Below are 26,089 nucleotides of genomic sequence, written 5' to 3'. Positions count from 1 at the left end.
TATGTGAGGTTATAACTCTGGTTATCATGATCTAAATATGTATGCTACTATGGAAGAACAAAGGTTAATTTTAATAAAACTCAAATATTCAGAATAATTCAATTTCACCATATAAAAATGAGGTTGTTACAGTTTTTACAGATGTTATAGTTTTTGATAATGAACATACATTTCTGCATCCTAACTTAAGCTTCTATTACTGTTAATTAAAATGTGCATTTCTAAGAAAAAAAAATCAAATGTCATTATTGCATATATGGGGGGGGGGGGGGTATGGGTGCTGAGGTGATTGGGAACCACTGCAATAAGGTACATAATATTCTTCCCTTCCTATAGTAATACTGGGCAATTTTATTATCATTTCATATTATCATGCCGAGATAAATGACCCAAACAAACAGCATTCAGGAAAATAAAGTGAACATAAAGAGATCTATGAAGAGAAAAGGGAGACTTCAACAGGAGAGAAGGGATGAAAACAAAGAAAGCCTACAGAAGTGTGAAGACACACACAAGCCCAAGCAGAAGGAACACACCGAGGAGGCAAATTTGTGCACATGCCGGAACGATACTAGACATCAGCTGATCTCCCCTCCTGCTCCGTCACCATGACAACCCCATCCCCTGGGATGTTGGCATGACAACGGTGGAGAAGGAGACGGATGAAGGAGGAGGAGCGTAGCTGAGTTGCAGAGTGGATTGTTTGGGGGGGGGGAGGAGATTAACATGGTGTTTATTTATTTATTTTGGGGATAATATCTCGAGTAATGTTTTTTTCTAGGACAAGGTTCCAGCCCAACCATTTAATAATGCAATCAGTGTCCTTGATATCCTTTTGTCTTTGAGGTGTTAGCTGTCACATAAATCATTTTATCAATTTCCCTGACCTGTGCATTCTGTGACACTGGAGCAATAAATAAATGTGAGGGGCAGGAGAAGTTCAGCTGGGCATTGACCTTTCCCAAATCAAGAGATGTTAACTGCTCTTTTCCAGCATTCAGAAAGCAATCAGAAATTTACTTAAATAGGCTATTTCTTATTCAACCAACTGTACATAACGATAAAACCCTTTAATGTTTCTGCTGGATGAAGAAATTAAACCATGTCAATAAATTTCATGTCACTTTCATAACTCACTTCTCCCTCTACTAGAGTAAAATTAGAATTATTATGGTCACACTTTATTTTAAGGTCCAGTTCTCACTATTATCTAAATATTAACTATGACTTTTGCCTTAATAAAATCCTAATTACTGCTACTAATCCTATAGAATCCAGTTTGATTTACCTATGAGGAAAATATCTGAAATAACTGTATTACAATACTACAATCTGAATAATCACCAAATAAATTCTTGATTACAACCGTTCTTAAAATTCAGTTGTGACTTCTGGAACTGAAGAATGTGATTGTCACTCTCTTTAAACATCAAACTGCATTTGCACTCCAAATATGACTGACAATTATATTCTGCTGCTGTGTGAATGCAACTTATGATATCAAAAAGGTAGATATTTACATTATAGAGTGGGATGCTCTTCATGGGCTTGTACTGCTTGACGGGGTCCATTTTGTAGAGGTGGCGATCAGTGATGAGCAATGCTCGATCCTCTGCTTTATTGAAGCGATTGATCTGTTGAGACAATAATATTGCATAGGTTAACATTACATGCAAAGCAAACATCTGATATTGCAGCAATGATTCACATAACTGTCAGTCAGAGAGGACTCAACCGAATATAATGAAGGACATACTTTGCGGACATTGCAGGAGAAGAGGACTCTCATGAACTTATCTTTCCTCTGCAGATCACTGGAAACAAGAGTAAAGGAAGATGCTGTCCCAGGACTGTCCTTTTTCTAAGAATCGAAAAAAATGTTGTGTTAAACAATGTAAACTAAATGTATCATTTATTTTAATCCAGATGGTTTTAAACACTAACCAGGTAGTTGCCCTCCCAGGCTCTCTGCAGGCCGAGATCTGCTCTCTGTCCCTTCAGACACTCTAATGTGGCCACTTTAGCCCTGATCTGCACCATCTCCTCTGGAGACAGGTCTTTAATGAGCGTCCAGGCCCACCATCTAAAATATATTTAAATAAATATCATAAACACAAAACCATTGCCTGCAACATGAATTGTAATGTACACAGTAGCTTAAAAACTCCACACAAATATACCGAACCCACGTTGGAAATATGGGATTCAAATTTTTAATTAAACCTAAAAATAAGCAGAAAGTTTTCTGGTTTTAAAAAGTGTAAACAAAAAAGCGTTACCCCCAAAAAACAAGTAAAAAGGTACCCCCTGAGAATACCCACTGAAAAAAAAAAAAAAAAAAAAACAACTTAACTATTTGCATGTTCATGACTCTGATATAAGTTAAAGGAATAGTTTTCACTCAAAATGCATATAAACTAAAATATGTAAATATATACTAACTTGTTTTTAGCAGTGTTTTGAGTGCTTTTTGTCCTTTATTTTGATTGTTTTAATTTGTTATTTATTGCATTAAAGTAAAATGGGGCAAACCAAATAAAATCCATGTTAACTTCAGGTAAATGTTTCATTCAAGCTGTTATGCTGATAATATAATTTGTATTGAAAAAATGCTTACTTTTTTTTTTTTTAAATGCCATAAAATGCCAAAAAAATTTAATACATTAGCTGTGTGACTGTGTGAATCTTAACACCAGTAATATTATTTTGAGTTTTGGGTTGTTTTCTACATCGTTTTCAGGGTCTGAGCTGTGTTAAGACTCTTGTGAATAGATCTCCAACAAGTCTTTGATCCAAAGATCAATAAGTGCTTCAGGCAGCAACAATAACCCTGTTGAACGCAAGAGAGCCATTCCTTACTTAAAGACCCAAGAAATACACAAGCCTAATAACAAAAAAAATAACGTTTCCTTGTCCAACAATGATAAAGAGCTGAAAGCACGGGAGTGAGTCAGAGACATTACATTGTTATGGTAACATTAGGCCAGACTGTGTCCCCCGCCATACGGCTGACGTTAATGCAGCACAGCTGGAGTCATACATGACTACCCCATGAGTCACACAGAGCACCAGTGAGCCTGTCCACTTCCTGTCCTCTGTAACTCTGACCTGTTATAGATGTTCCTCAGTGCCTCCTCAAACTTGCGTAGGACCTTGGGCGGTGTGGGCCACTTCACATGTTTGCCGTGATCCTTCATGCCACGCACATTTTTGAAGCGTCGGTTGACCTCGCGGATGTACGACTTAACCTTGTATCTTCTGTATGCGCGGATGATGATGAGGGCGGCACGCATGCGGCGGTAATGCATTCTGGCCAGTGTCCCACGCCATACCTATGTGAAAGAGTGACAGAAAAAGAGTGTGAAAGATCATAATATTGTAACCTAATCTAAATATCACAATATGGACAATCTCCAGACAAATTAAACAATTTTTACTCAGAAATTGCTTTTTAAATTTTTGACAAATAACATTTTTTGACTAAATTTAAATTCTATTTGACTAAAATACTGCTATTTGGACTACAATAAATATGACTTTATTATTATTTTTTTTTACTACATTTAAAATTTTAGACATAAGACAAAAACTTAAAAAGGAAAAAAAAAAAAAGACCAAAGTACAAAAATGTACGATAACCTGATAAAGTCTATTTTTTTAGCTGTAACTGAATACGGTAACCATTTTTCTTGCATCCAAATGCATAATGTCATTTCAAGTATTTCCGTTACTTCAAGTCTAAATATAGCAATTTTATGATGTTTATTTGTGTATGAGAATACCCCTGGTAGAGATACATTATACCATGATGCCATATATAACACATCTGCTCCTGTGTGGAATATAGCTTGGAATATAGCTAATGATACATATAATCTGATCTGTGGCACCCAAAGTGCATTTCCGAGGGTGTAAGGCCTGTCTTAGACATCAATAATAGATGATAATGGACCTCTGGGGAGCTGTTTGAGTGGCTCAGTACTCAGTAAAAATCCCTACCATATGTTGAACCCACTTTACATTGACTTTACATTGAAAAGTGAAAGGAGCCTTATGTCTGGCAAGTATGGCATCAAACGTGGTTAAACTTGAACTGCTGTCCAAAGACAACAATTCCAATATCCTATTCTATAATACTGTCTTAATGTACTGTAAATATTATGAGAATGCCAATTTTGTTGGCCTGAAGTGTCACCACAGATGCCTCATGCATGCATTACACTGTATTCAGTTTAAAATTCTGCGTAAAATAAAATACAAATCAGCACCGTAGTGTGGGCGAGTCTCCTTTCATGGTCTCTAGTCTTTGCCTGTGTGCTAGCACTGACCTCAAGGAAGAACTTTCCTTTGAGTTGCTTTGCTACTGTTACTGAACCCATTACGTAACTTAACCGTATGACTAATGCAGAGGAGTGAAGAAACAGCAAGGCTCCTCATACTCAGCAAATCTGCTACCAGAGGTCCTACATCACCCAACCGATGTGATGTACATGATGTACACTTGTCATTTCTAAACACAAACCAATCAATCAGTCTGATAGAAATGTAGCGCAATTCAGAGAATAACATTGATATTATTGATTAGGCATCAATTATAATGTACTATCGAGTGCATAATGATAATTAGTTTTGCTAAATAGAGGTTGAAGGGTCAATTTCAAATCTTTACAATGCTGCATGTTTCCCAGATTTGCATTTTGGGTTTAAAACAGTTTGAAATGTGCTTTAACTACAATCATCTCTTTTGGTTCTAAAGTGGGTAGAACTGAAGCTGATGATAATTTGCAATTTTAATGCCAAAAGGTATTTACATATTACATAATAAAGAAAAGGCTTATTGCATAACCTATTGTTTTTGTCAGGCTAAACATCTGAACAGATGTTTTTAGACCGTTTCTGTTCAAGAGGGTGAAAACTATTCTGAATTAATTCTTGACATAACACATGTACAGTTAGTAAATACATGTAAATTTAAATTTGAGTTGCAGAAACAACTCCCTTTATACACTGTGTGTAATGCACACTTAGCCATGGATTTTTAAGGATAAACTATAATATTTATAATTTCAGAGTAACGCAGCAGACAACTCTCATCATATCAAATGAACAAATAATTGTTGCAAATACCTATTTAAGCCGGTTTCCGCCACTGAATAAAACATTTTTCTGGCAATTGCGAGTTTGTATCTCACAATTCTGACTTTTTTTCTCCGAATTATGACATATAAACTTGTAATTGAGAGTTATAAAGTCCAGCTCTGAGGAGAAAAAAAGACTGATATGTTGTCAGAATTGCAAGTTTATATCTCACAATTCTGACTTTATAACTTGCAATTGCGAGTTCATATCACGCAATTCTGAGAAAAAAAAAATCTGAATTGCCAGTTTATATCTTGAAATTCTGACTTCATTTCTCACAATTGCGAGTTTATATATCAAAATTCTGAGAAAAAAAAGTCAGAATTGCAAGAATTCGAAATTGCGAGAAAAGTGAATTGTGAGATAAAAATTCGCAATGACCTTTTTTTTTTTTTAATTCAGTGGCAGAAACAAGCTTCCATAAATACCCAATATTACAAATATTCCTAACAAAAAACCTACTTCATTTCAAATCACAACCAATATAGCAGAATGTCTGAGTGAAATTAGCCTGAGCTGTTCAAATTGTGTTTATATTCATTTAGAGAGTTGATGCTGACTGCACATTCGCACTGTCCATGCTGATGACATTGGAAATGCTTAAAACAGTGGGGCGGACAGGCGGTCTATGTTTGTTTTTAGAGAGGATAGTGGTAGTAGACAACACCCGGGGGAATGTGGGTAAATCAGGCCAATAACAGGACCTCAACTCACCCCGCCCCCCTCCCCAGTCATCTCGTCTGATCAGCGTTTAACAAACCCAGCACAATACCACCTCTTCGCAGCGGATTTCCATACTCAAAGCCAAACTGGAGAAAGCTAAGACAAAGAAGTCTCATGTAATAAATAAAGCATAAATCTTTCAATCAAATCCTATTGTTTAGCACTTTTTCCTTTCTAATTTTCTTTTCAGGACTGCCAAAAAAATTCTGATTAAAAAGACTGGGTGTGACAGGATAAGATCTACATATTTTAATGACTGTAACTGCTGTGCAAACAGCTTCTTTATTGAGGTGAAATGTAAAAATGAATAAAAAAGATGCTGTTTGAATCTCTCACCCTGCAGAAAACGGGACAAAGAAATTCTAGCAGAATCTATTCAGATGTGCCATCAGGTGTCAAAAGGCAATTACAGATGGCTGACAGAATGTGAGGTGACTTATCATTAATCAGAGAGGCAGGCAGGCAGGCAAATCCCACAATCCCTCAACACACACAATTTCACAAACTGGCAGGACAGAATCACGGTCAGGGTATGTGACAGAGTTAAATGCATACACAAAAGATCCAAACCACAGACAACCCCATGAGACTGTGGGGGAGGAAGACACGAAAGGAGCCATTTTCATAAATCAATACCATGTGCTTGGCAAACCATTGACTTGGTGATGGAAGCCTCCATCTTCTCTGTGTCCTGTGGCAGATTGTTGGACTAGTGTGTGTGTGTGTGTGTGTGTGTGTGTGTGTGTGCGTGTGTGTGTGTGTGTGTGGGGTAGATGTTGGGGTGCCGCCACTTTCTCGGCCAAATAACAGCAAGGCTCCTTTTGCAGCTGTCACTGTCTTTACATTTGACTGCAATACTTCTCAAAATGTTTATATTTTCTGAATAAAATGCGACTGGTGCGAAATTAGGGTGCTGCTATGCATTTGCTTGTATGTTAGCATGTTTGCAACATGTTGTTATGTGCGTGGTTCTAAGGTTTTCTGGCTGCTTACTGGCTTAAGACAATACTCAATTTGAGTTAAGTTAAAGTTAAGTAAAAAATTTTTCTTTTTCCATCTGGGAAACGTTTTACTTCACTTTACTCCAAAGCATAATATCATACTTTTTACTCCACTACATTTTATAAAACATACAGTTACTCATTATTATGAAATGAAGAAATCAACGTTCCAATCTGTGAATGAACTAATTGCACTCAATGATTCATTTGCAAATTTGACTAATCCGATTGAGGCTGTTCTCGAGTCAACTGATTCAATTATTTAAAAATATATTGCTACTTTGTAGTCCTAAAGTACTGTAAAGATATTTTGATATATTCCTTTATTATTTGCCCAGATGAATGACCTTAAGCACATCTGAAACAGCTCTTTTCAAAGACAGAATGGTAAAGCACCTTCATTAGATGCAGTACATTTCCATTTCCCACTTTGCCAGTGATGGCGTGTGCCCATTAACTGTTGTCTCCTAAGCCGTCAGGATGGGGATATTACAATCGTACATCACAAAACCAAGTGTACATTTCACAAAAACCTATATGACAAGTATAAAATGGAAAAAAAGCCCCAGTTGACCATGCTGAGTAAAAGATGCTTAATTGTTCTGTAAAATAGTGTTCGCTTACTACTGCAATCCAACATAGCAAAAGGAAGAAGATGCTGCAGAAAAGATCTGAGCAAAAACAAACAATCCTAGAGGAGGCATAAGGGATTTATGGGAGAAAATATAGATTTATACAGGGAGTCTGACATCTCTGTGCACTGAGCGTCTGTTTGCCTCAGCAAATGCAATAAAATCCACATTGTGTTTGGAAAGTAGTCTTAAATTTGTTCAGAAATTTGTGATATGGGATTTAACTCAGTCCATAAAATAAACAGAGCTTCTCTCAAAACAGAAACCACAACTAACATGGCTGATCGATGTGGATGCTGAGGCTTGAACGTATTAAATATTAATTAAAAGGGAGGAAATTCATGAATAATGTAGTCACTCGATGTTTATGTTTTGTACAGCTGATCCGATTTGCTTCAAATTGCCTCCATTCAAAGCCACATCTTGTTGATGAACTAAACAGAGGGTCGTACAACAAGACGGAGCAAGGCATCTTGCATCTGCCCAAAGGAGCTAGCTGGCAGAGCAGAGGGATCCTGGGTATTTTCATCACCTACGGGAGAAGCACTAAAGTGTAACGGCTTAGAAATGGCAGTGGAGTGAGGGGGCGGAGGAAGGCAATGGCACAGAAAAATGGCTGGGAATCTGTGAAAGAGTGGTGGGGTGAGACAGACAGGAAATCAGTGAGGAGAAAGTGGGAGGTGAAGAATAACTGAGCATTGATTGGGGGATTGTGGGTTCTTTTGGTTTACAAGCTTGAGAAAGATGAAAGATAAATGCATCCCCATGAGCTATGCACTGAGAAATGAGAGACAAAGAATAAGGAGGAAGCAGAACTCAAAGGCCTACAAACATGGAGATTCATAAAAATGAGCAGTAGCATATTTAAATTGGCTTCACTGGGAGCCTTTGGCACAAATGTTGGAACCGCTGGCAAAACTGGCAGACTTGGCACAAGTCAAACCAGTCTGCCATATGCTGATAAAGGGATTGTGCGTGAAAGAAAGATGATCCCAACCTTAAGACACACATGTGAATGGTTTCAGTGTTTAGGGCCAACCATAAGCTGGTTTTTGTGCAAAATAACACATTAGCGCCTGTCACTCACAAAAGATCGAAACAAGTGAAATCAGCTCTACTGGGACGCTCGGTTATTGCCTGGAGGTATACAATGTGATTAATACACTGACAACATTCCCACAAATACGTTTTTTTTCCCCCCTTAGGGAACCCAAGATGAACCTGTGTCAGGATGACACCTTTATCCAGCTCTGAATCTATACGAAAGATCAACCAATCAATCGCTGATTCAGGAAGAGCACAGATTTAACACTTTGATATGTGTCTGCTCATGAATGTAGCAGTCCGGTGAGACTATGAGACAGAAACACTGAGCCTAGAACTGAGAGTTTGATATTGAACACAAGCGTGGTGGAAAACCATGTCAGTTTGTGTTTAAAAGCATCTCGATAACGGGTACTCCCTGATAACATCTTTTGAAATAGCGAATAAGATCTTGCAATGGGGGAGAGGTAAAAAAAAAACACTCCATGCGCAGACAGGAGCTGACAGAATAGATGCTTTGATTTCTAATAACTGTCAGTCACTGAAGGCAGTAAAGCGAGAGTGGGGAATTTACACTAAGAACCCACAATCATTTTGTGTGACAGTGAAACGACACTGGCAGTCAATAAATATGCCATTCAAAGTATTCTCATGCTCCTGAGGAAAAATAAAGGTAGAAAAGTCCCTTTAAAAATGCCACAAAGCACTGTGTGTTGTGTACTTACACAGACAAAATAAGAAAATGCTGTGAGGGGTTGGGATTTGGGTGCCATATTGTTCTATTGTTGCCTTGTTGTTCAGTCTGCTGTGGTGTGGGGACTGTTGTTGAAAAGTAATGGTGTCAATGAATCACAGGAACGTAGGGTGGTGCGGATATGGCACCTTGCTGTCTCTAAAGCTGATTAAGTAAGTGCATGAGTGTGTGCCATAATGAAGTCTCAAGAAATTCCTGATCAGATTTAATATTTGAAAACCAGCCAAATACCAAATGAAATATGATGAATGTCTTATGAAAAACTGGATGTCACCCCATTGTGATATTTGTGAGGAATTTCACAAAAGTGTAAGTAAATACATTTAAAATGTTATAAAAGATTGTTATTTTAAATAAAATTGAAAATTGCTATTTTAAATTGTAATAATATATTTCACAATATTACTGTTTTATTGTATTTTAATCAAATAAATGCAGTTTTGGTGAGCATAAAATCATTTCAACATTTTCTATCAAAAACATTTCAAAAATCTTACTGAACCCAAGCTTTTGAACGGTAGTGTATAATGATGTTTAATAAGTTTAGCTGAGGTTAGTCTTGAGGTCTAAGAATGCTATCATGACTCATAGGAGCAAGCATGAAGAATCTTGCACTTTGTGGGAGGACATTCGATTTTCAAATGCATATCTATTTATATGGTGCCCAAAAAGTATATTTGGACCCTTAAGTCAGAATTAAAAATGTCTGCATGTCATTGCATTAGGTAACAAAATATTAAACAAGTGATAGTGAAGCTAACTAACTTTACTTTGTTCAATTAAAGACGTATGATACAAATATCTCATTTTGCTAAATATTTCACTTTAAAGTATTATTTTCTTGTAAAATAAAACACTGGTCTCATATATTTTATACCATGCAAGGACATTCATGTGTCCAAATAGCAACTGTATATATTTATATAAGTATACAGCAAGCCTAAGCTACACATAGCAAGTCTGAGGAATTGAGCTCGAACCTTCTGCAGAAAGAGGACAATCCTCTTCACCATCTCTGCTCTCTGCTCCTCCAGGCTGAAGATGGTTCGAGGGGTGCGAATAAACACTTTGGTCTTGCCATAGGCCACGTCGTGTTCGAACCCACAACCCTGCAATAGACGTTTCACTGCCTCCTTATCAGAGGGGAGGTCGTGGTTGGGCCAGGTGAACTCGGAGATCATCTTATATCTAAAAAATTAAAAGAAAAGAAGAATGTTTCGAGGAAAGAGCAATACCTCACATATTGTTATTTATAAACAAACATTTATTAAATATATATTTATAAGTGTGGTTCATCCAATCAGAATATAGAGTCCGAACTATCCGTTTCATAACACGCATTATATAACACAATGATTGGTTATTTAAGAGCGATGTGAGGCCGGACCCTTTGGATCAAATCCTCATTTGTCCAATCTCGCCTCTGAATAGTGCATTATATTCCATGCACATCTGCAGCTGTGACAGAGACACAAATCACTCCTGTGAGTGCTGTTAACACTGCATTCTCAATTAGATTAATTTTAGTCTAAGTTCCTGTGAGCGGCAGACATTTTGTCAACTCAGGTGTTGAATCTCATCAACTCATCTGATTTTTGGCAAGTGTGTTTTTTCAGAGTTTTTTTTAGGGGACTATTTGTTTTAATATACAGAGGCCTCAGAGATACTTCATCTTAAAGAAAACTTAGACTTTAGGAGAATATCTTATAGGTTTTTGCTCAAGGATTCTGGTCCCTATATATCGAGAATCATTGTATATCGAGTGAAAAAGTACAATGTATGCTCTCAAGGCTTTTGAAAAAGACTCAGCTTGCACGTCATTGTTACATAAAACCCTTTAGCAATTATGACACTTCGTGAAGAAGGGACTCCAGAGGATGACAGCTTTCACACCAACAGACGTTGCATAAGATCTTCACAATCTGATTGATCAATCTGTAGTTTCAGATGTCACTAGCAACCAAAGACGCAACAGTCTCACACAAGCTGTCACAAGAGCATGGAGTTGCAATTCATGAGCTGAAACCATACACGAATGTCAAATCATGCAGAACATCAAATAAAAAGACTATTGAAACATAAAATAAACAAATAAATGATTTAAAAATGCTTTTGAAATTGACACGTTGGCCATACAAATGGAAAAACATAAGAAGTTCACCTCTGAAGGAATCGTGGGTAGGTTTGTCGGTTAGCAAAACCAGCTCGTCGCACACGGACGTTCTCCAGGAGGCCCAGGTACTCCACTTGGTGCTTGCAGCGCTCGTGTTCAAACAGCAGCGGTGACTTAACATCATTCGGCTTTATGCAACGCACGTAGTACGGCTCCTATATGAACAACAGAGCGCGACTGTGAGTAATTGCACCCATAGTGTGCAACAGTGGCCCTAGACATTTTTTTAACGACTTTGGTTCCAGAATTATTTTTCTCATAGAGATTTAAAAAATCTTTGTTAAAGAGATTTTAAAATGACCACACCAACCAGTTACGATGATAGTCACATTAAAAACTTTAATTTTAAGTAAAAAAGTATTTGAAAATTAGACAAAAGGACAAACGTATAAGACTGGGTACTACAATCCCTTTGCAAATTATATAATAAAATGTTGAAATAATGCTTATGGCTTCAACAACAGTATATGCCATTGATTACCAAACACAGTAGTTCTGTCTTTAAAGGGATAGTTCACCCAAAAATGAAAATTCTGTTATTAATTACTCACTCTTTTGTCGTTCCAAACCCATAAGACCTTCGTTCATCTTCAGTACACAAATTAAGATATTTTTGATCAAATCTGAGAGCTTTCAGACAAAGCTACGAGAATACTTTGTGCACAAAGAAAATAATAATAACATAATTTATTCAACAATTCTTCTCCCCAAGTCTTCTGCCATTTTGGAGAGTATCTACTGAACGTAATTACGTCCAGCGAAAGCACAAGCATGCTGAATGTAAACAACGCTCATTACGTTGTTTACATTCAGTGGATACTCTCCTAAATGGCGGAAGACGGTAACTCGGGGAGAAGAATTGTTGAATAATTTATGTTATTGTTGGCGCACAAAAAAGTATTTTCGTAGCTTTGTAAAATAACGGTTGAACCATTGATGTCACATGATCTATTTTACCAATGTCCTTGCTACGTTTCGGGACCTGGGAACATTGCAGTTGCGTTGCTGTCTATGGAGGGTCTAAGAGCTTTCAGATTTGATCAAAAATATCTTAATTTGTGTTCCGAAGATGAACAAAGGTCTTATGGGTTTGGAACGACATGAGAGTAAGTAATTAATGACAGAATTTTCTTTTTTGGGTGAACTAACCCTTTAAAGGCTTATAATCTATTGTTAAAAAACTATTCTCCTATGGAGAAAATAAATGGGATTTTTCTTCTGAAACTTGACTGTTGCACTCTATTAAATAGCGCTCTGGAATACTTGACTCAACTGGACATTCACAGCCTACATTTTTATATTGATAGATAAACTAGACCATTTTTCCAGGTACCTCAACTTCCTACATAGCTTTGCTGTCTATTTTTTCTCACATTAAAAAATAAACTGAAATCAATATTTAATGTCCACATGAGTATTTATTTGGTAAGTTGCCTTGTAAAAAGCACAATAATATGCCTTCATTGGTCATTATCTCAAAAACTCTTTATATTTCAATATATCAGATATGGTCTATACAGAAATGCTTCAAACACACCCACCTTGCTGGCCAAGTTCTCCACCAGAGATATCATGGAGTTTTTGAAAAGAGTGGCAGCAGTCAGGGGTCGTTTGGTGACCTCTGTGATGCTCAGCTTGCCCTCCGGCCACATGGCCTTCAGCACAGGGTTTGAGCTGTGAAACACAGAAGGAGAAGGACATATATAAGTCACGGATGTTGTGTGACATCTGGCAGGTATGCAAATAAGACTGGAGGGATGTACTTTATGGTAATACTGACCTGTTGTAAAGTAACCTCTTGAAGTCCTGAAACAAGGTGTCCTTGTTCTTGTCAATAAAGCCTACAACAGAATAACTGAAACAAAACACACAAACACAATGACTGAATTACACAAATATACACAGATAGACTGCACATGGCAAATTTAAAATTAAAGGTGAATTGTGCAATTTCTTTGCCTATGTCATTATTTGAAACCACACAGAAACACAATGTTCACATTTTTCAGGGAATGAAACTACAAATGGCTTACTTTGATAAGATAAGATAAAGTATTTTATCATCAAAAAAATAAAAATAAATAATAATACACTTCACTTAATACTGATCTAAATATGAGTGTTACAGTAAATACTCAAACCTCCTTGGAAACAAGCAGTATTATAACTGACACAGAGAGAGCTCTAGCTCCTTAATTGAGAATATAATTTTAGATATCCTTCTTCTACACATTTCTCTCTTTGTCACACACACACACACAAACAAAGGAGCCTGAACATCAACAAGGCTTTCAATGTGGTGTCACATCACACCTACACCCACAGAACTGTAGGAAATAACTGACAGCCTGCAATCTGGCAAACTGCTGAAGTGAGAATATGAAACTGCATTCACATTAGGAATCAGCTTGTTTTAGTAACTGGCATTTACATCATATAATACGCTTGCGTCATTCAAATGTTTATTTACCAAACCTTTTCAAACCCAATCTGTGCCCAAGGGAAGAACTAGATCTCTTTCCACTTAGTTAAGCCTTCTGTGGGTTACTAAGGGTGCTTTTTAATTACAGCATTTAGGGCTTATGGTCCAAAACAGCAGAGAGTGCACTTACACCACATCTCCAGCATAATGGCGGATGCGGAAGTCTCGGTCAAACTCCAGGTTTTTGTCCGTGGGGGAAAGCTGTGGAGACAGAGATGGGAAATTAGAGATTTTTAAAACAAAAAAGTAGACTCTCAAAACTCCTAATAACACATCAACTGCAAATTTTTGCAGCAAACAAGCCTGCAAAAGTGCAGCAGCGTCAGAGAAAGAGCGAGGCAGCTCAAAGACTGGGAGGGAGCATCTAAGTAACTCTGTGATTATGAAAGATAGATGAGATGCGCACTTCTATCCAGCATAAGACAGCAGTGCTAAAAAAGCTGTGCCGAAAGAAGTTCAGTGAAAGACTGTGAAAGAGACAGTGTGCTTTAAACTACACTATTTAGTGTTGAGTACTAAGTGTGCCTACTTTAATTATAATTATAAAAAGGATATTTCTGACTCAAATTCTGAATTCATTCTGCTGCATTTGAAGCTGTAAAATGTACACCTGTGGCCACATAGTTCATATTAATGTGTCAAGTTGCTATGCAACCAGCAGCCTACACATAGTGTTTTATTAATATTTTACCTGCTGGGAGAACTGTTAGTTCAAATAATTTTATCAATAAAAGCAAATATTTACTGAACAGTAGTGTCTTTTTCCCTTATTGCTTATGCCGTATTGCTATTTCTTCCTAATCTTTAAGAGTGAGAAATGTCAAATTTTACAGAAAATGATTTTTAAATTCCCTTCTAATTTGCAACTGTGCATAAACTTGCTCTAAGGCCCTGTTATCAGTGCCAGATCACTGTCCTCCTTGAGGAGTCTCTGTTTGCTGGGTGAGGGCAGCTAGTGCAGTTATATAAGACTCACTGTCATTCATAAAATACAGCAGTGACATCAAAGGCAAGCAGCCTCAGCTCTCATTAAGATACAGAATGCTGCTGATCCACTGCATGAACAGGGACGCCCGTTTCTGCGGATTAAAGCAGAACAGAACAATGACACTCCGTATCCCTCTAGCCACAAGCCGTCACATGCCCACACGCTGGATTAATTAAAGGATTGACTATCAGTAAGTTTTAGTGAGCTTTTGTGTGGTAAACGCCAGCATCTCTATTCTGTGTCGGGTGCCACTTTACGGGTCTCTGTTTGGTTTGTGCATGCAGTGACTCACTCGGCTCATTTTAACTGCAATACAGATAAAACAGCCCTCTAAGGGAATGGATGAGAAGCTACTATCTCTACCAGAGAGGACAAACTCTGAACACTTCACCCGAAGTGGAATAGCAATCAGAATCAATTTGAATGGATGGCTGAAGCGGTGTTGAAAAAAACTCAATCATTTGCTCATTTGAAATTGCAATGGAGATTCATATTTGATGTGGGACATCTGAGGACTGCATTTCCCAAGAGTTTAAGGTCTTTATGACCTACCCAGACCAGGCTCAAAACACATTCACTGGGTCTCTTAAAAAACATGATATATCTCAATTAGTCATGCCCGGAAACACGCAGGCACATACAACACCACAATGTGTGAATAAAATGAGGTCTCTTTAGTGTAATCATAGAATATATGGAGCCACACTGCATATGCCATTTTACAAAGTAGAGCACAGATGACTGAAAGTAAAAATGGAGATGAGTCACAGCAGGATTTCAAAAGTGCCTAAACAAAAAAAAAGGGACGGTGAGAAAGAAGTTCACACCTTTAAACCTTAAGCATCCTTTATAGAAAGAAGCGGTCATTTAATAGTGTTTCACAATCTTATTTATGCACTAAACCATAAAGGTAATACAGTACTAATACAGTCTCATTTAAAATAACCATTAATATTGTAAAAATGTCAATAAGGGCATTTACATAGCTGTCATATTATTGTGTATTTGTGTACATAAAAAAAATCTGCCAATTATAAAAACCTGACAACACAAGAATAGTTGCATACTTGCCATGTAACTAAAACATCCATTACATATAAAAGAAAAAAAAACAACAACAACACTGTTTCATCATTACAGATTTGTATTTGATTTTAATTTCTTTGCTTTGGGAAAAAGCAATTACAATTATTTGAATGTTTCAAATTGATATATTAGAATGATTTGGATCATATGACACTGAAGACTGGTGTAATGGCTGCTCAAAATTCAGCTTTGCCAACAAAGGAACATATTATAAATTAAAAAGCACAATAATTACGAAGCATTATTTTAATCTACTGGCAGCCTTAATATTTTTAAGATGCAAATGATGTTTATTAAGTTTAACTAAGCAAAATCCCAGTCTTCCCCTGTACATCCTGGAACCAGCTTAAGTAGGATTGAACCAATGACCATCCACTTAACAGCCTCAAGCTTTAATCTCAACAATAAGAAGAAAACAGATGAGATTTAGACACATTAAATGTTGCTGCACTAAAGCATTTTTGGCATGTTTACAACTTTTATTTGTAGAATCTGGATTTAAACTCACATCATCTACACAGTTTGGGTCCACCTGTGCTAATCTGTAGGCCACAGTAACAAACTACAAACATTCCAATTCTACCCGGTCCTGATTTACAGGGTTAAAAAAAAAAAAAAAAAAAAAAGTGTGATTGCACAGACACATTTAATCCTGGAACCTGCTGGTCGCACAGATGCCTCCCCACCCTCCTACTCCAAGCTCTATTCTCACCCCCCAGGACCACACCATCCTGCCTAACACCTGTGCTTCACAATACAGAGTGTTGGTTAAGCCAAACAAACACAGTAATGGCAATGGCACCTGCCAACAAAGCTCAAAATCTGCCATTCACACATCGACACAGCCAACAGCAGCCAGGTATCCACTGTGGACTCTAGATGTCTAGATCAGACAAGAAGCCAATATAACAGTAGACTGTGAAAACATTTATTTGAGTTTATAACCAAAAAATCCTTGTGACTGCTTAGATACACAGCAGAAAGAAAAATAGGACTCATCAAATGTCATTCACAAAACCTTATTGTTGAATTTAAATCAGTTCAGGAACTGAGGAACAATGACTGGAAAGAACAAAAAAGAAACTGAGGAATTCAAGATCTCTTCATAAAGTTTAAAAGTTTTTAAACTTCTGTTTCATCGTACTCCAAAATACACAAGGCATAAATCATAGATATGGGTTGGAAAGATAAGATTCGTCATGCAATTTGGATGCACTTTGAAAGGTCAGCTGCAAGCAAGGTCAAAATTGAAATCACTTGACCAGCACTGCAGGGTAAAGCTGAAGCAGAGTTCAATGCACTGGCCAACGCTAACATGAGTCATGTGGAAAGAACTTCAAGAAAAACAACCTTGCTAATGCTAAACTTAAAAAGCTGTGTCCAATATCCAGGTTCATTGACATGTCGCACTAGGAATTCATCCACCAATTATCTGATAACATACGTACTAAACGTGTGTCTGTGCTTCACACGTCACCACAAAAACAACGCAATTACTTCCACTATGATAGAAACAAGTCATGATCTCTTCCTAATGAAAAGTTCTGCAGAAGAGCAGGCCACAGAGGCTACCGGCGCTCTTCTCCAGGAGCACAAACCAACAGCTAATTGCCTGGTTGCTTCGGCCTACACAAGCCTGATCGGATAATGAGCCTGCCCTCGGCTTCCCACAACCAGACATCCACGCACTCCACATGGCAGCATCCGCTCACACGGCCACACCTGTAATCAGCACGTGATGAAGAGAGGGAAAACAAGGGGTGGGGGAGTTGGGATCAAAGAGAAGAACGGGAGAAACGAACGAAGCCCCTGACGCTTACCATCATACAGCCGCTTGTGTCAGCAAATAATAGTAATTAAAAGCTGATGGGAAAAGAAGCATTTTTATAACACATCTGGAAGGATCAAAGCCATTTTAAGGGTGCGATGAAAAAGTGGGAAACACAGAGAACACCAAGAGCCTGCAAGGCACATGAAGGAAGACGTAACAAGCTGATAAAGCACAGAAGGTGAAAGTGGCTGTAAATGAAGCACATTATTGAGATGGATACGGCAGCTTGGGGCTAGATCTGCCATTACATCTGATGTTTTTTATCTTAGATAAAGCATATAATGTATATAGACTGAGGCCTAAAATCTTTATTCAAGCAATTAGATATGAAAGTGAGGCTTCTGACATCAAAGCACTGTTTTACAACTAAAGTTTTTGTTTTTTGACATTTAAAGAGGGCAAATTGTTTTGACTAGGGGAATCAAATCATCTCCAGCATGAGAAGCAAAGCTTAAAATCTAACCACTAGACCACGACTCCAGCAACATATGGTCTTTAAACTGTGTACATAGTGTAGAGATAATTGCAAGGATCAATACATATAATGGTAATACCTCAGACAATTATCAGTAATTATTAACCCAGATTTTTTTTAAAGATTTGAAAAAAAAAAAAAAGAAGGACAACATTTTGAGGCCTTATTTGGTACAGTAGCAGTGTTACAAAAAATCTGAATTGTTTTTGTCTGCATGAATATAGCAGCTATAGGCCAGTGGCAATAGGTCAAATGCATGCAGAACGTGCAGCAACCATTTGTAATTACAATTAACATTAAAATTTGCAAAGTGATAGAATTTAAATGACTGTTGTATTTCACTGATGTTTCCATTTAAAAAGTCCTCAGGGTTAAAACCTGTTAATGTGCACTACCATTCAAGAGTTTGGGGTCAGTACAAATTTCAGATTCAGATTTAGTTCAGATTTCTGAAGGATCATGTGACACTGAAGACTAGAATAATGGCTGCTAAAAATTCAGCTTTGCCATAACATGTATCAATTACATTTCAAAATATATTAAAACAGAAAACAGTTATTTTAAATTGGAATACTATCTTGCAATTTTCATGTAATTTTGCTCAAAAAATGCAGCCTTGTGTGCATAAGAGACTTATTTAAAAAACAATCTTACCAAACCCAAACCTTTTTTAACGCAAGTATAGTAGTATTTTTTTACGGTAGTATTTTTTATAACATTTGTTTTGCACGCAGTGAGTTCACATGTCACTATTCTACACTAGTCAGACGTCACTACTAACACCTGTCCATGGCTAAACTAAAATTTTAAAGATCTCTACTGAATGTTTTTAAAATAAATTAGCAGAAAGTGTTACAATACATTGCTCTCCCTCACTCAAAATTAAACAATATGCTCTACAATCTATGTATAATCGCCAGAATTTTAAAGCAGTCATCCACAAATCATACAGAACATTTGAATTTAAAAGTCCAAAAAGAACAAATTTATGAAATAATGAACCATTTTTTATCTCTTACTTTGCTGATACTCTGTACGGCCAGTGCGGATTATGGCAGAGCAAGTTCCATGTTTCCTATCAGGCCCAAGTTAAGAGAAAAGAACTACAGAGAACCAACTCCAGTCCACAGAGCATACATTTCATACTTGAAATCAAACAAGGGTAAAACTTTCCCTCTTAAATCGAGACTGCAGAGGAAAAGAGCAAAGCGAAGAGTTACCCACATCCTCAGTGGGGGGAAAAAAACGCAACAAACTTGGCCACAGATTTTTAACAAGCAACTCTTAATCATGTTGTTAAAGTGGCCTGCACAGTTTGTTTCTCCCAGAGAAGATGTCTATCACCATAAACAAGCCTGGAAACATCTTGGAGGTGGCTGAAAGACGAAAGTGTCACAGCCTGGATCTAATATGCAAGATAAACACACACCTGAATATATTAGAAAGCTTTCCTTATCCATTTCCCCCTACTGACCGATCAATTTCTCTTTCATATACTAATTTTGCATGTCAAATTTTGCGAGAGTAGCCATTACATAAATGGATTAGCCATATCTAAAACATACTGAAATGGATAAACATATGCAGATGTTTGTGCTCACGCGCAGCAGGAGAAAGGCACATCATCTATCTAGCTAACAGGCCTGAGATTCCTCCACAGAGAGGAGTAATCCTCTGCATTACAAATGAGCTCTGAAGGACACTTATTATTCCTGCATCCAGGGAGACTTTTGATTATTCACACAGCCTGACATGGGGGAATTATCAGGGGGACAGGCAATGCCTGCTCACTTCTCCTTCCCCCTTTCGATGTAAATGAAGCATGTGTGAGCTGAGGACACATTCTGAGAGCATTCTGATAAAGTTGTACCTAAACTCACCCTTTAGCTGGGTCTGTGCCCAGGGCAATGCACGAAGGGCCGATTAGTGTCTAGAGATCCCGTCTGTCTAGAGCTCTGCAAGGTGGGTTGTGTTTACATTTTGATTCGTTCGCTGCCTTTTTCTATCTTTATCTCGGCCCGTCTCCATCCATAACTCTCCTACTCCCTCTCACTTCCTGACACATTGCCAAGGCTGTGAGACATCAGTCTTACTAGCTTCCATTGGTTGCCAGTGACATCACCTAAGGCTCAGCACTTAGAAAAAACTGGAGAATTTTTCACTGGACATTATTGCCTCCTTGTGTTGGTTCAGGGTAATGCATAAAATTCAACTCTGTTAGCATTCCATCATATTATTTCTAATTCTATAGTATCTAAACTGAAGGAAATTCCTGAATGACCTACTAGATTTGCAGAAATGTGCATTATTCAACAAAGACACTGGGTAATCACAATCCACTGGGTACTGTGTAGACTACAGTTTAAAAGTTTGGGGTCAGATCTTTTTTTGAAAGGAATAACTTTTATATAGCATTAAATTGAACAAAAGTGAAAGTGAATACAATAAATTTCATAATGCTACAAAATATTTCTAATTTAGTTCTTTTGAACTTTCTATTCATTAAGAATCCTAAAAAAAAAACATCACAGTTTACAGTACACATCATTTGATACTGAAAGATGGAGCAGTCCCAGCTATAAAAAATGCTGGTCATAATTCGGAACAAACTTCTGTGTTTTGTTTGCAATCGGCACGCACATGATCGTGACTCTTTAGCTCCACCCACGGCATGCCTCCAGGAGCTCCGCTGTTTTCAGAGAGAATTGTAAAGCTATATCTTTCTTTTCTGATAAAACTAAAGACTCTTCAGAGATATGAAGGATGCAATACTACTCTATAGGTACTCACAGTTGACGAGATTAGGCAGAACTATGTGTTATATCCCCATTAAGTAGCCTAATTAATTGGCAAGTGTTATTTTCAATACCTTGCGGCTGGTGTAGTGGGCATGTTTCGCCAGTTTTCCATTGAGAGCCTGCAGGAACATCTCATCCGTCACCTTCCCCACATTCATGCATGCCTCATCCAGGACTGAAAAAATGCCCTTATGCTGCTGTTCCACCAGATCCACGATGATCTGATTGTTGAAGTAGTCAATCTGTTTCCATGAACACACAAACACAAATCACAACAAAGTTTATTTAGTTATTGCATTAAAGCCACAGAGATCCATGCAAAATGAGTTTCTCTTTGTGTAATATAAACAGTGAAGATATGAAAAGTTTGAGAAGAAACAAATCAAATAAAACCCACATGTTTCCAGGGGATGCCCTCTCTCTGATACTCTTCCTGCTCTTGTCTCAACACCAACTGAATGAAGAGCTGCTGTAGTTTCTCATTACAGTAGTTTATACAAAATTGCTCAAAGCTGGATAAAACAAGGAAGAAATTGGAGAGACACTATAATTATACTAAAGGGAGAAGAATAATTGAGGATCCAATTAAGATCCTCATTTATGTACGGTACAGCATATGCTCTAACCTGTTATTCTGAAAGATTTCAAAGCCATAGATGTCCAGGACTCCAATGACTGTGTTCTTCCCATGAACCCTGGCGTCATAGTTTTTAACCTCAATGATATCATTGATTCGTCCCACAATCCAACAGAAAAGCCGCTCATAAATGGCCTGTGAGAAGCAAATAAAGAGTGAAAGTCAACTTGGATGAAGAAACACAGATGTGAACAGTTTAATCATCTGTGTTTGTCTGTATTGGTATATTTTTATTGTAAATATTTTTATTGTAATTGTACAGCTACGATGAGATTGTTTTCATAGCTACAGAGAAATTTTTTTAAAAAGACATCAGTATATACAGACATGCATAAATATATACACTGCCATTCAAATGTAAAACAGTAAAAACAGCAATTTGTCAATTGTGCAATTTAATTATTACAATTTAAATGAAATTTTATTCAAATATTGTACTTAATATTTTTATGTAAACCAAGATACTCTTTTCAGGATTTTTTGATCAATAAACAGTTTAAAAGAATAGCATTAATTAAAATTTCTTTACTGTCCTTTTGATCAATTTAATGCATCCTTGTTGAATAAAGGTATTAATTTTTACTTTTTTATAAGAAAATAATATTTTTAGTAGTAAAATATACAAGAGTACAACAAACAATACAAAAATGCAGAAAATAACATGTGCAAAATCAACTATATCATTATCATTATAGTGGATCAAAACAATCATGTATATTTAGGGCCTGTAAAGGTTTTAATTCAGACACTGGCATGTAGCTCATATGCAAATGTTTGGTCCAGCAGTCATCTCAATTTTGTTTACCACAGTCTCCTAAAATAAGTCTCCCAGAGCCCCAATTCATACCTTGGCCAAAGCATCACGGCCATAACTGGCCTCTTGATGAGTGTGCTGTTTGTCAATGACATCGCGGCCGGTGGCCACAGTTCGATAGAGGAGAGCCTTTTCGACATTCTCGTCTTTGGTGGACAGCAAATCCCCCAGAACCGACACTAGCTTCGAGTTCTCAATGAGAGTCACATCTCCATCACTTCCAAACTTCAGATTCCCCTGGAAAGATCAAATAATTCATCTATCAATGAGTTGGGCTACAGGCAACTGGCTGCAGTTAGTAATACTTTTTAAACAAACATAAGAAATACTACACCAGTTGCAAGATGGTAGCCAGGATCTTGTAGACCGTCTGAATCTCCTCTGTAGTGAATCCAATGACCTTCATGGCATCAGTGACGGCTTTAAAATCAGCACTGTCATTTATAGAGGACTGCAAGATTGAAAAGACAATCTGAGCGAGTTACGGTCACAAACAAAAGCTGTCAGATCCTAATACATTAAATAAAGTTAAAACATCCTGACATTGCTTCTGACTAATTCAGCTTTAGGGATAACAGCCTGCTTGGTAAACTGGCTAAAAGCCCTTCATTTAGTGAAGGTAAATCAATGCTTTTGAAATGGGAGGTCATTAAACCTACTATTACATTCACATCTGTTTTACAGCCGAGCAATTAAAAGCTGAAAATTGCTGACACAGCAACTCAATCCCTAGACTTCCTAAAACAAGAGCGCAACACTCAAAACGCTAATTATTCTGGCATGCATATGGCTAACAGCTCCTGCAGAGAAACACTGATTTCATACAGCAGGAACCTTTTGCAGCCACAGTTGTGCTGGACAGAGTGTGAAGTTTAGCCAGCATGTGCACCTATAAAAGACTTGGGAACTGGCATGAAATGTTTTAAGCGCTCCAGGCTGTTTGTTTCAGACCTCTGTGAGCTCAGCAATCCGGCCTGTTCCATGACGACACCTTGTTTGTTGCTCTAAATTTGTTTTTGTGCCCGCTCATTAAACTCCCTGCAGAAGCAGTGGAACACTGCTAAGTCATCTCACCTCTTGACTCAACAGGCTAAAGATATGAGGCAACTGCAAATAGGTTTTAATATGCACCAGTGGCTACTGTACCCATAAACAACTATAATCAAATTCCCTGCACAATTATGTGTGACTGCCCCAGAATGGTTTTATTTTCCCGAGATGGTCTTGAGATCCTTTTTGATGTCTGTAACAACCCAAACAGATTTTTCATATATTACACAAACCCACAATAGTCTCTTTTAATTTGTACATGGTGCAATACCTTTATCTGGCCTCCAACTTTGATGTAGGTGTATGCTGTGGGGTCTCTCTGAATGTGCAGGGACCGCAGCTGAGCATCTGGAGCTCCTTTCACCAGCTGAAAAATACATTTAAAAACACGTTTGACTTTCCCTACAGGATAATTTCATGTTGATATGGAGAAGCATGTAAATTATAGTCTTGATAATAATGGTTTGCAGAGCATTAACCATTAAGATGGAATTGTTCTGATGTTTTGCACATGTTTTGAAGCAACAGGACATTTTGTGGGAGCAATAAAAGTGAGAGATGACTAGGCTTTGAAGGCTCTGACAGAGCAGTCATAAACACAGGTTTGGTGGGATTTGTCTGGTGTCTGGAACGGCTGGCAAAACAAAAACAGCTTTTTAATGTCTGCGGTGAGTTCTTCACTCACCTGGTAGAAAGAGTGGAAACTCCTCTCTCCTTCCTGCTGAAAAATGACTCGGGACTACGGAAGAAATTTAAAAAAAAGTGTTAATGCTAAAGATCATATGAATTTATAATAAACATAAATATTTCACAGCTTCTCCAGCACATATTATATGAACAAGCAAGACAAAAGTGAGTGGTGAATGCCCAAGCAAAATGCTCTGTATTATTGCCAGGGTGTTGCTTTTTCAGTTGTTTACATTAAAAAAGTATTGAACTTATTATTGTTAACAGTCAAAATTTTAAGACAATTTGTAACAATATTGAACAAAATGAGAAATATTTCATTATAAAATTTCGGTTTAATTTTGATTAATAATGCAGTCGCTTCTAAATTGCTTTATTTCCTCCTCTCTAGCACCCCCTACCTTCTCAAGCAGGTAGTTGTTGATATGGCCGCCAATGGGGTCTCCCTTAAAATCAAAGTTGATATCCATGTACTTGCCGAACCGACTGGAGTTATCATTGCGGTTGGTCTTGGCATTCCCAAAAGCCTCCAGGACGCAGTTGGACTTCAGCAGCATGTTTTTTACCCTGTATAAACGCACACTCTTTTCATTTCTACTGCATTTATTAGCCACTTGTGCATCAGTTCACTACTACTGCTAAACGAGTGTCAGTTTTAATATGAGGCTGATGGATCTGATTGCTTCTGACATTTGGTATTAGAGTAAATACACAAATCTGTCTCTATGAAGCCTTTACGAGCAAGTATACATGGTTAAATCTAGCTATTTTAGTGTATATAGTATCACCATGTGGTATCCCAGCATGGCGGTTAAGAGTGTTTCAGTGGATGATTTATGAGGCCTGCTGCACGGGTCAGACCACAGAATGCTCAGCATTGGTTCTCCCGCTGAAAAGCCATGCATGACCCATACTGCACATTGGAGGAAGGTGCCCCACTCAGTGCCTGACAAGCTGAAGAGGTCCTAACCCTACTGTTACAAGCCTGTCAGGCATTAAGCGGGACGCTTTCCTCCATTTTGTGACCTAAATACCTACAGCATCCTGAAAAATTCCACATTGCTTTGGACTTTTAGCACAGTGTTGCTTTAGGTATCCCAACAGCAACATCAAAGTTAATTATTTTTAATTATCTTTCAATGGACACTATAGACTACAAAAACTCCAATCAGTGCTGGATGCCCCTGTGTTTTGGCATAATTTTAGATGTACTTCCTGGAAAATATTTTCCACTGATCAATGCCGTTTCCAAAGAACTTTAACCTTTAGCAAGCAGAGAAAATAAACCATATCTTCTGGGTGCAATAACACTGATTTGAGATAAGCACAAAGCACTATTCAACTGACAGTGGATAACAGTTGCAAAGCATGATTTTATTGTTATTACTATTACTGCATAGTTAAGACAAAAGAATAAAGGTCTATGTAGCACATTGCACAAGAGCGATACATAAAGCTCTTTATGATTAAACGTAACATGCCCTATATATTCCTATACTGGGTGTTATATTTCTCAAGCTACATAGTTAAAAGAGAGATAAAGCAAAAGCATAGTGGAGTTTCCTATCATTTATTTATCAAGCTCGACTTGGAACCGTCATATTTCAATTAGCGTGACCCAGCACTATTTTAATCTCTGCCCTACATTTCACTTCTATCTCTCCCCATGAGGAAATAGATGTATTATTCATTCACTCACTACCATGAGAAATTTCACTTTGAAAATTATGCTTTCTCTTAGTTGTAACTAAGCAGTGATTCATCTGATTATGAAC

At 37.5% G+C, this 26,089-nt stretch overlaps 1 protein-coding gene across 1 annotated transcript in view; it reads right to left on the bottom strand.

Moving 5' to 3' along the window:
• The window catches only part of myo1d (myosin 1D), a 67,236-nt gene that overhangs the window by 24,865 nt on the left and 16,282 nt on the right, over positions 1 to 26,089 (bottom strand). The window contains exons 4-20 of the mRNA XM_058792866.1: positions 24,716 to 24,881; positions 24,313 to 24,366; positions 23,899 to 23,994; positions 22,912 to 23,028; positions 22,611 to 22,814; positions 21,753 to 21,898; positions 21,524 to 21,638; positions 21,198 to 21,368; positions 14,079 to 14,149; positions 13,247 to 13,321; positions 13,008 to 13,140; positions 11,455 to 11,621; positions 10,274 to 10,481; positions 3,109 to 3,332; positions 1,945 to 2,083; positions 1,757 to 1,861; positions 1,521 to 1,634 (exon numbers count right to left, since the gene is read on the bottom strand). Coding sequence (XP_058648849.1) covers positions 1,521 to 1,634; positions 1,757 to 1,861; positions 1,945 to 2,083; positions 3,109 to 3,332; positions 10,274 to 10,481; positions 11,455 to 11,621; positions 13,008 to 13,140; positions 13,247 to 13,321; positions 14,079 to 14,149; positions 21,198 to 21,368; positions 21,524 to 21,638; positions 21,753 to 21,898; positions 22,611 to 22,814; positions 22,912 to 23,028; positions 23,899 to 23,994; positions 24,313 to 24,366; positions 24,716 to 24,881 — 2,305 coding nt within the window. The remainder of the gene's footprint in view (positions 1 to 1,520; positions 1,635 to 1,756; positions 1,862 to 1,944; positions 2,084 to 3,108; positions 3,333 to 10,273; positions 10,482 to 11,454; positions 11,622 to 13,007; positions 13,141 to 13,246; positions 13,322 to 14,078; positions 14,150 to 21,197; positions 21,369 to 21,523; positions 21,639 to 21,752; positions 21,899 to 22,610; positions 22,815 to 22,911; positions 23,029 to 23,898; positions 23,995 to 24,312; positions 24,367 to 24,715; positions 24,882 to 26,089) is intronic.

The sequence above is a fragment of the Onychostoma macrolepis genome, chromosome 12, assembly GCF_012432095.1.
Source record: "Onychostoma macrolepis isolate SWU-2019 chromosome 12, ASM1243209v1, whole genome shotgun sequence".
Lineage (NCBI taxonomy): Eukaryota > Metazoa > Chordata > Actinopteri > Cypriniformes > Cyprinidae > Onychostoma > Onychostoma macrolepis.
Note: the sequence above shows the minus strand (reverse complement) of the source record. Positions and strands in the feature narration are given on the sequence as shown.